The following is a 10,741-nucleotide window of genomic DNA, read 5'->3' as shown; positions in this document are numbered from 1 at the left end:
ATTTATATTGGAGCATCGTTAATAATGACGTAAGCGCCATCGACAATAAGGTCTCTTTTTATAGAAAATACCACAAATGTTTTACTATTACTAATGACACTCCAAGCTCAGCGCATAATATCTATAAACCACAAGCTTTCGGACTGAATAAGTGACATGAAGTGACATGAAGTAACATTTAACCTTTTCGACGCCGTGACGTGTCAAACAAAAAAGCTGTCACTCAAAACTGAAATTAGACTTTATGCACATGGACGTAGGTCTATATTGCTCTGTGGTCTGTGACGGATTAATCCGTCTTTGGCGTTGGACCTGCGGTGCCGATATATCCGTCATTGGCGTCCAAAAGGTTAAATGTCATCAACTGCTTGCATGTTAATCTTGCCAACAACTAGTATTTACCTGTTGACTTGTCTACGTTGATGGTAGAAATTATGGGTTGATACCACTTTGACAAGCAATACAGTTTGGTACTAAAATTGTTTAACAACTAAATGGAGCCAAACTGAACTTCATATCAAGTATCTAGTCCGCTCCGAACTTTACTTATCTAACTTACGACCGGCCTAGCCAGTATGGTCTTTTGTTAACATTCCATTTTCTACTATAAGGTACGTTTAGCAGAGTTAAAAACGGCTGGCGGAACTAAAGGACAAAGGTAGTCAGTGGGGGGGGAAACTGCAGCGTTCGGGTGTTCTCGGCTCCGTTCGGCTCAGCGTTGCTACGAGCAATTAGGGTTGGCACAACTTGACGTTCCTTTGGGTGCACAATTACAGTTAAGATAATGACTTGTATTTTGACAACCCTAAATAGCCGAAAGGGATACTGCCATACATTAGAAAGGGACAACATGATTCGACCGTTTTTGTAGGAAGTTTCCTTTCTGTACTACCGTACTATTATTTATTCTGTGGTAATGTGTAGGTATGCAAACAAACGCTTTGGACGCCAAAACCCTTGACTGCATCGTGAGATTCTGTTCAGAGCCAAGAACGCTTATAAGCAATCAAAAAAAAACTTCATGCTTTCAAGTACGGTTTATAACTTAACACTTACCTGTACAGCAAGTGCATTGACTTAAGTGCAGTCTAAGGCAAAAATATCGATCCAGACAAATGGCCCAAAATATGTGAACACGACTTTATTGTCTAAGGTGTAAGAGCGTACACATAGGAATGTATATATATTTATGCCCTTGACTGTACTTGCCCACGTCGACAGAACAGTGGATACGTATATTACTTATGTTAGGGCTCCGACTGTACTAATTATTTTGGCATGTGCGTGGCCTTTTTTACATGACAAATTAGAAAATAGTCCCACCAACCATTCCTACTCTCTTCTCCTTATATGTTTTACTACATAAATGTGAATTTACTACAATTACACTAGGGTATATATCTATTCAATGAATAGCAACAAAACTCACTGATTTTATTATATTGTACAGTCAACTATATTTACAAGTATGAAAAACTTTGAAACTTCCAAATGAGCCACAAATGCAAATGTATGTCTTGATCTTGACATGACTGTTTCTCTTGACAGAGAAAATAACAGATATTTTAATGTTTTTTATTCTTGTAAGTAAATATAACTGTAGGTACCTACTAAATTAATAAATTCGCTACAACTATGCAAAATAATGTACATATAATGTATAATTGTGGGATGGATACATAGCACCTGAAAAACTGTAAAATATTCATAACTTAGGGCCACTTCCACCATCCCACTAACCCGGGGTTAACCGATTAAATCTGGTGTTATGGTTACCAGTACAATTTAACACTGGGTTAACGGTTTAACCGGTTAACCCCGGGTTAGTGGGATGGTGCAAGTGGGGCTTATTGTTTTATTTGGTTAGTCGGGACAGAGTTACCGAAATTAGACTCGTTAGATTAGAAAAAAACGTCTCGAAGGATGACATAGTACGGATGTAGTGAATAATCCTAATCATCGTATTTTCACGGAAATGCACGAACGTACAAAAAGTACTGAGATTGACTGAAGTAGCATGACCAATACCACAGAATAAATAATAGTACTAGGTACAGAAGGTTCACTCACTAACAAAACGCGTCTATTACGACAGATATGACCGCTAGGTGGCGCAAGCGCGAGCAGGCGTCCGTTCCGTAGCGGTGCGCGGCAACTACTATGGCTACACCAAAATTAGTGTGGGCCGCATGTACTTGTTGCGACGCGACGAAATCGCGGAGTGAGCCACGCCTGCCTATACGAACGTTTCCAAGAAAATACGATGGCAAAGGATTGTTCACTACATCTGTAACGTATTTTATACTACTTATATTGTACTATTACCTGCGAGAAAGTTAAAATTCCTGTAGAGATAGCACACTAAACAAACTTGTGGCAAGCAACTGTTCAATTATTTTTGCTTATTTATTGCATTACATACAAGACCCTATGTGTTTGCACACCGTGCAGGTAAAGGTGCGAGCCGCTTGCAAGAGTTACATCAACATGCTCCATATGCAAGCACAAATACTATCATTTTTAATTGTGGCAACAACATCTACAGTATTCAGGGAAAGTAGCTAGATTGAAGGCCAGCGAAGCTGAGATATGTCCAGTGCGGTACAGTATGCAGATACCTACTTAAATTTTAAAATCGTAGTCAAGGCCAAGATTCAACAGTGCAACTATTTCAAATGTTTACCCCTGAGCTGTTTGGTTAACCCTTTTCTAGGCGTAGTACGATATCAATTATCGACCACATACGTGCCAAGAGAATTTCAACCCTAGGAATCCCATTTAAGGTTAAAATTTGATTGGATTATCGAGAAATTTGACTTGATTTCAAATGAATCATCAAAGCTTGGAATATAATTGGAATTTTTGGGAAAACCTTGTAGATTGGTGCGGTTTGGAAAAGGGTTAAGCAGCTATCATAGTTTTTCCATAAATGTCTCTACTATCAGCATTATATCTTGGTCTACATTAAATTCTAGGCTTTTAACAGGAATATTGACATTCCTGTTCTATATTCCTACCCTACTACTGCTATACTAATAGTGGCCATAGACTGTTCCTACCAGAAATATTTGAAATACATATATATTAAATCATACTTAGATGTATAGTTTATGAATATAATAAAACAGTCTTATATAGACTAGGCTTTGATTAGAAAGTGTTTTTTAATTCAATTCAATTATTTATTTCAAATCATTTTGATCCATATAGAGTTAGTGTTTTTATGACAGCCTAATATTTTTGTTATATAATTCAATATATACATTATTGTACGAGTTATATTATATAATTTAGATTAGTCAAAAATATTTTATATTACAAGGTATACAAAAATTATAAAAAGGTATGATTGAAAAGTTATTTTCCATTTTAAATCAAGTTTCCAGATACGAAAATGGCAGTAAGATTGTCCATCTACCATCAGACGTGCCGAATATTGTGTGTGGTATTGGTATAAAAAATATAATCCATTTATCCTGATATTGTACTGAATTGGGGCAATTAAACTATCATTTTAATGTTAGAAAAAAAACAAAGGGCCATATTTATATTGACTATCTTATTGGGCACATGAACACAAACAATATAACAATAAATCTATCTACTCATATCACGAGAATTGCGAGATAACTTATATTATATTTAAACAATAAAATTATTGCTTTAACAAATCAATTGCTACCTAACAACAAATTAAATTACTTTCTATGAAAATATTTTAATTTGTGTTTTTCCAAGTACACACTACTATTAAACTATAAACCGAAAAAAATGTTTTTTTCCTTCGTAAACATTTATTTCGGTTTAATTGCTACCTACACAAAAACGAATACAAAAATATGACAACACGTAACTTATCTAGTACAAACGGGTATTGGCATAAATAATGTACGTACAAAATGTTTTTTTCCTTCGTAAACATTTATTTCGGTTTAATTGCTACCTACACAAAAACGAATACAAAAATATGACAACACGTAACTTATCTAGTACAAACGGGTATTGGCATAAATAATGTACGTAAATATTTGGTACGACGGTGCCTCAAAAAACATTATGCTCGGTACTTATTCGATCACATTATTTAAGCCATCGCAAAGTAAAAATTGAATCTTGACTATTACAATAAACACAAACATGAAGTGTGAGAAGTGAAAGATAACTATCAGCGATAATTATCAAGACAACTATCATTGTTAATTATCCTTTCGAACCCTGAATCTGTTTATACCAAAAGAAAGGTACTGTTGCAATTTTTTCTGTACCAAATTTACCATTATGTGATACAATAAGCAGTTTCTTCCGGCTATCTTTACTATCTATTATCTACTCTGCAATAACCCCTAGCGGCCCACCATACAAGAAAAATAGGCAGTCAAATTTGAATTTATGGAAGTAGAAAACAGAGTTCAATTTGTTTTAACAGACCGAGACCGCATCGGGAGCTCAAAAACCATACAAAAGGTAATCACGGTCTATATCCCGGTCAATAAGTTTAGTAAATTTGTTTTGTTTGTGAAGAAGATAAAACAAAGACGGCTGTTTTATATAATAATGTTTTAAATTTCACTGTATGTAATTAGTACTAGTATTGGGCATTTGACTGTACTTAAAATAAATTATAATAAAATTATTTTACACCATGCATGAAATAAAGCAACAGACCATTAATACAGAAACGTAGACAGCAGTTATTTTTAGACACAATTTCTATTTTAAAACTTGTATAAAACTATAAAGAGTAGGTAATTTGATTGTGACGTCACATGCTAGTTTTTCATATAAATTCCATAGTAGCAAAATCGTTTTGACAGTTCGAAAAAAGAAACTAATTTGACTAGTAGTCAAATACCCTATTATCACGGGGAGACGCTAAAGGATAAAATAAGGGTCTTAAAAGTTTTCCCTCCCACACTCCATACTTAACTGAGGTATTTACGCGCCATCATTTTTTTTGCCGGACATCCGGTCGATCAGGTTGGTGATCATGTCCGCTTCGACTAGGCCGATGAATTTGTCCACTATCAGACCGTTTTTGATGGCTATCACTGCTGGGACTGCTTTTACCTGCCAAAGAAAATAATAAATAGTAAAAAATATATTTCGATCTGAATAAAAAAAAAACCGGCCAAGTGCGAGTCGGACTCGCGCACCGAGGGTTCCGTACTTTTTAGTATTTGTTGTTATAGCGGCAACAGAAATAAGTCATCTGTGAAAATTTCAACTGTCTAGTTATCACGGTTCATGAGATGCCTGGTGACAGACAGACAGACGGACAGCGGAGTCTTAGTAATAGGGTCCTGTTTTTACCCTTTGGGTACGGAACCCTAAAAAGGCTTGATCTTCGTTGGTACAGTCAAGGGCATAAATATATATACATTCCAAAAGTTTCAAAAATATGTGTACGCTCTTACACCTTAGACAATAAAGTCGTGTTCAGGTTCACATATTTTTGAGACATTTGTCTGAATCGATAGTTTTGCCTTCGACAGTACGTGGGGTTCGTAATCGTGCAGTGTGACGGTTTTGAGGTAACTTTGAGTCAATTTTCTGCCAGGCAATCACGTTTTTAAAGATAAAGAAAGCCAGTTACATACTAAGCCTACTAAGATATGCCTACTTGAATAATAAACTTTCTTTATCTTTATCAGCGTCAGCGAAGGCCGCCATAATATCTGACACTATCTTATTTGCAGAGCTATAAGAGCGTGTTCAATATTTTTGCAGCCTTCGAAGAGTAACATATTATGGCAGGTGACTGTACCTTAATAAACTCGTACGACTATACGTGTCTGTTTTACATTAGATTAGATCTCAACTAGTTGCATTTGCAGGCGTCCATAGGCTACGGTGACCGCTTACCATCAGGCGGGCCGTATGCTTGATTGCCACCGACGTAGCATAAAAATTAATAATCACAAAATTAAGGATATTCTCAAAAACTATAAAGTGTAGAATCAATTCCTTTTGGAAAGTTGTTCGACAGATTCACCAACAGAGCGGCAGCTGACTTTCACAAGGTTTTATTATACGCCTCCCTTAATCATTTTACGATTTATCGCTTGGGACGCGATCTCCGACGAAATTTGCGCTTGGCCAGGCGTGGCTCACTCCGCGATTTCGTCGCGTCGCTACAAGTACATGCGACCCACACCAATTTTGGTGTCTAGCTATAGTAGTTGCCGCGCGCCGCTAAGGAACGGACGCCTGTTCGCGCTTGTGCCACCTAGCGGCCATATTTGTTAGTGACGCGTTTTGTTAGAGCGTGAATCTTCTACTACTATTATTTATTCTGTGGCCTGGCTAATATGGTCCAAAATGAGATGACTAGACTAACCTCAAATGTGTGAACCAGTTCAGCATTATCTTCAACGTCCACCACAGCCAAGTCAAGGTCGCCTAAAGGCTCGATCAGCTCTCGAAGCTTAGGGGTGAGTATCTTGCACGGCTCACACCACTCCGCGTGGAAATTCACTATGACTGGTTTGTCGTTGTTCATCACCTGGAAAATAAATGATTGGCATTAAGTTTATAAAAAAAAAAACATTTATTTCGGACGATTCAATCCATGTTTTGTTAGTTACAAATATACTTAAATTACTATATGAGAACTTACTACCTACCATAGAGTAACTTACCTATATACTAGAGCGGTACTGTCATAGTAAATTTTGTAACCCCAGTAAATTCACTGCCATCTGTCGACACACTTTAAAACTAAAAATGAAGATTTATAAAAATACGATAAAATGTATTTAAATATGGATAAATGATTTTTTTTATTTGCATTAATTATTTTTATGATTTTGACCCATGTTCTTTCACTGATATGCGTTAAAATTGTTAAATAACAAACGAAACTTGCTACCTACCAAAGATAGATATAACTCCGTAATAGATGGATACAGTCTAAGGAAAAAACGTGCCTCGAAAATCAAGAAAATTTGATTCTCGTTCAGAGGGCGCTACTAGTTTTGGCCTACAGTCGTATAGATGGCGTTGACGGTTTCGTTTGTTATTTAACAATTTTAACGCATATCAGTACAAGAAAATGGGTCAAAATCATAAAAATAATTAATGCAAATAAAAAAATCATTTATCTATATTTAAATACATTCTATCGTATTTTTATAAATCTTCATTTTTAGTTTTAAAGTGTGTCGACAGATGGCAGTGAATTTACTGGGGTTACAAAATTTACTATGACAGTAACGCTCTAGTATCAGTTACTCTATGCTACCTACTAAACATTTCATTTGGAAATCGAGATCGTAAACAGAAAGCTGTAAACCTAAGAGAAGCAAAGAAATAAGCCCCTAGTCACGTAATAGGGAAATTCTTGTACATTAGAGACCGATATTAATCTATTTTAGTACGACCCCTCGGATTTAACGACGTTTCCACGCCCCATCTAAGGGTGGAATTTCTTTGTCCAATGTTTATTTGCGTCTCACATTTTGCTAAGTGAGAGAGTGAGACGCAATGCACATTGGACCAAGAAAATACCAACCTAAGTAAATTAGGGAACGGAACACGACTCATATTGGCATTACTCCAATAGTAATGGGTACGTCTATTTTTATCTTTATTTCCAACTTTGGTCATGTCGTGTCGTGGCTTAACTTTCGTTCTTAAAGAAACTAAAAAACCGGCCAAGTGCGAGTCGGACTCGCGCACGAAGGGTTCCGTACCGTTACGTACAAAACGGCAAAAAAATCACGTTTGTTGTATGGGAGCCCCACTTAAATATTTATTTTATTCTGTTTTTAGTATTTGTTGTTATAGCGGCAACAGAAATACATCATCTGTGAAATTTTCAACTGTCTAGCTATCACGGTTCATGAGATACAGCCTGGTGACAGACGTATAAAGGGCCAACGTAGGCCTAAGGTATATTACCCTTTTCTGGCATAGTACGATTTATCGACCACATACGCGCCAATATAATTTGAACCTTAACCGTTTGGTTTCCTAGGAAAGCGGTGCAGTCATATAGCGGACGCAAAAAAACGGCCGTCTTTACGGTGACGACATGTGGAAAGTTCCACGGCGTCATAACACACCGTCAGCCACTAACGTCAAACGAAACGTATCCAGGAGAGAAAATGGACGAACTTGATTTAGCTTTAATAATTTAGGTACTTGCATAGAGTAACTTATACTAGAGCGGTACTGTCATAGTAAATTTTGTAACCCCAGTAAATTCACTGCCATCTGTCGACACACTTTAAAACTACGAGGCACGTTTTTTCCTGTGTAAACATCTAACACCTATTACGGAGTTATATCTATCTTTGGTACTTGTGTTCTAAATAAATTTAAAAAAAACCGGCCAACTGCGAGTCGGACTCGCGCACCGAGGGTTCCGTACTTTTTTAGTATTTGTTGTTATAGCGGCAACAGAAATACATTATCTGTGAAAATTTCAGCTGTCTAGCTATCACGGTTCATGAGTTACAGCCTGGTGACAGATGGACAGCGGAGTCGTAGTAATAGGGTCCCGTTTTTACCCTTTGGGTACGGAACCCTAAAAAAAGAATGTACGGGTGGCCCTTATCACATAGGTGGTCATTCAAACCATTAAAACTATTTATTATCTCAGCTTATCGTCATATTAATTAATGTTACATTGACACGAGCACACTATGCCAAATATAACTTGAATACCACCAAGAACATGCGTTGTACAGTTAGCAGCAGAATTTGCTAAGCGGGCGAGGTGTTCAAAATTACTTTGACACGACACGCTCTTATTCTCTTAATAATAAAGATGCGTCAAGATCATTTTGAACACCTCGCCCGCTTAGCAACTATTGCTGCTGACTGTACGATAGTTATTTTACCTATTCTAGTCTCAAAATGTTGTAGCAAATTTGACACCGAAGAATTAATGCCGAAGTTTGAAAGTTCAGGAAAATGCGTTTAGAGTAAGTTTGATGTTTAAAATAACACTAGCACAGTCTGTGCTATCAAAATCGCTGCCGAGTTAGCTCACGTTATTTAAATGTTTGACGTAGATCGCACGATAATTCTTTTATCTAATATATTAAAAATGTTTACGTAAAATTTAAGCCTTATCTATGAAGGCCGAAGGTTGAAAGTTCAGTAACATGTGCAATGGCATTGCACTTGGCACGTTTGCTAAAATTATATGCAAGACATCTGTGTATTTTATACTGTGCTTTGTTAATTATGCTGTGAGACAGTAAAACACCTAATGTGTGAATGTCACGCGCTCGCCAGACAAAGAATGAGGGATTTTGGAGCAGGCTATCTTGAACCAAAGGAATTCAAAATGCTACCTATGAGCTCGTTGTGCACAATGGACGTGGAGATGGAGCGACGCGCCGCTAGTCGCAGCGGCGAAAAGAGCCCGCGACTCAGCGCGGACGACATGGTATCATATAACCGTACCTTTTTGACGAACACGTCGTTGTTCTTGACCAGTATGGTCTCGTTGTGCACGATGGACGTGGCGATGGAGCAACGCACCGCTAGTCGCAGCGGCGAGCAGAACCCGCAGCTTATCGCGGACGACATGGTATCATATAACCGTACCTTGTTGACGAACTCTTCATTGTTCTTGACCAGTATGGTCTCGTTGTGCACGATGGACGTGGCGATGGAGGGACGCGCCGCTAGTCGCAGCGGCGAGCAGAACCCGCAGCTTATCGCGGACGACATGGTATCATATAACCGTACCTTGTTGACGAACTCCTCGTTGTTCTTGACGAGTATGGTCTCGTTGTGCACGATGGACGTGGAGATGGAGCGACGCGCCTCTAGTCGCAGCGGCGAGCAGAGCTCACGGCGCAGCGCGGACGACATGGTATCATAGTGGTATCATATAACCGTATCTTGTTGACGAACACCTCGTTGTTCTTGACGAGTATGATCTCGTTGTGTTTATGTACGATGGACGTGGCGATGGAGCGACGCGCCTCTAGTCGCAGCTGCGAGTAGAGCCCGCGGCGCAGCGCGGACGACATGGTATCATAGTGTTATCATATAACCGTACCTTGTTGACGAACTCCTCGTTGTTCTTGACGAGTATGGTCTCGTTGTGTACGATGGACGTGGAGATGGAGCGACGCGCCGCTAGTCGCAGCGGCGAGCAGAGTCCGCGACTCAGCGCGGACGACATGGTATCTGAAACACAGACAATTAAGTTATATTGAGAGCGAAAAATGTATCCTAGCCGTGCGATCAAAACAAATCCTACCAACCGAATACAATTGTGATTTATCTAAAGATTGAATACAGTAGAAGTCAGGCCTTTTAAAATCGTCTGGGCCACTTGAGACTAAAAAGCTCTTCTACCCATGGAGCAGTATATGGTTTGTGAATTTGTAGATGTAGTGTTTGTGTACATGTGACAAAAAGATAGTTAATGCTGTGCCGATTAGCTTGTTATTGTTGTTGTTTGTTGTTAGCAGGGATGTTGCGAATATTCGCATCCGCATCCGCAACCGCGGAACTTCCGCATTATTTTCAACATCCGCATCCGCATAAAATCGATGCGGAGCTTAATGCGGATGCGGATGTGGAACAGGTAGGTACAGGAACGTCTTAACGGCGGCGTAAGTGCTAGGTAATTTCGTCATTAGCCAATAGGAATCTCGTTTCGTTTTTGTGATTCGTCAATTGAGCACTTTAGCCTATGACGGACAGCGACAAGAAGTGAACAATTTGTTCTATTTGGACTTTAGTATAGTAATGAGATTGTGTAGTAAGTTTAGTT

General features: G+C 38.4%; 1 protein-coding gene across 4 annotated transcripts; it reads right to left on the bottom strand.

The window, feature by feature from the left end:
* Positions 1 to 3,386: 3,386 nt before the first annotated feature.
* On the bottom strand, positions 3,387 to 10,155 carry LOC134747604 (thioredoxin, mitochondrial). Of its 4 annotated transcripts, none has more exons than XM_063682196.1 (3): positions 10,019 to 10,155; positions 6,338 to 6,502; positions 3,387 to 5,067 (listed from the first exon to the last, which is right to left on the bottom strand). In XM_063682196.1, the coding sequence occupies exons 1-3, from the start codon at positions 10,142 to 10,144 to the stop codon at positions 4,936 to 4,938; spliced, it is 423 nt and encodes a 140-aa protein (XP_063538266.1). In that variant the 5' UTR covers positions 10,145 to 10,155; the 3' UTR covers positions 3,387 to 4,935. The 4 variants fall into 4 exon arrangements, with proteins under 4 accessions (XP_063538266.1, XP_063538269.1, XP_063538267.1 ...); XM_063682199.1 differs by lacking the exon at positions 10,019 to 10,155 and adding an exon at positions 9,703 to 9,828; XM_063682197.1 differs by lacking the exon at positions 10,019 to 10,155 and adding an exon at positions 9,559 to 9,691.
* Positions 10,156 to 10,741: the final 586 nt, after the last annotated feature.

This window comes from Cydia strobilella, chromosome 15, assembly GCF_947568885.1.
Source record: "Cydia strobilella chromosome 15, ilCydStro3.1, whole genome shotgun sequence".
Taxonomy (NCBI): domain Eukaryota; kingdom Metazoa; phylum Arthropoda; class Insecta; order Lepidoptera; family Tortricidae; genus Cydia; species Cydia strobilella.
The sequence above is the reverse complement of the archived record's forward strand: the minus strand, read 5'-3'. Positions and strand labels throughout refer to the sequence as shown.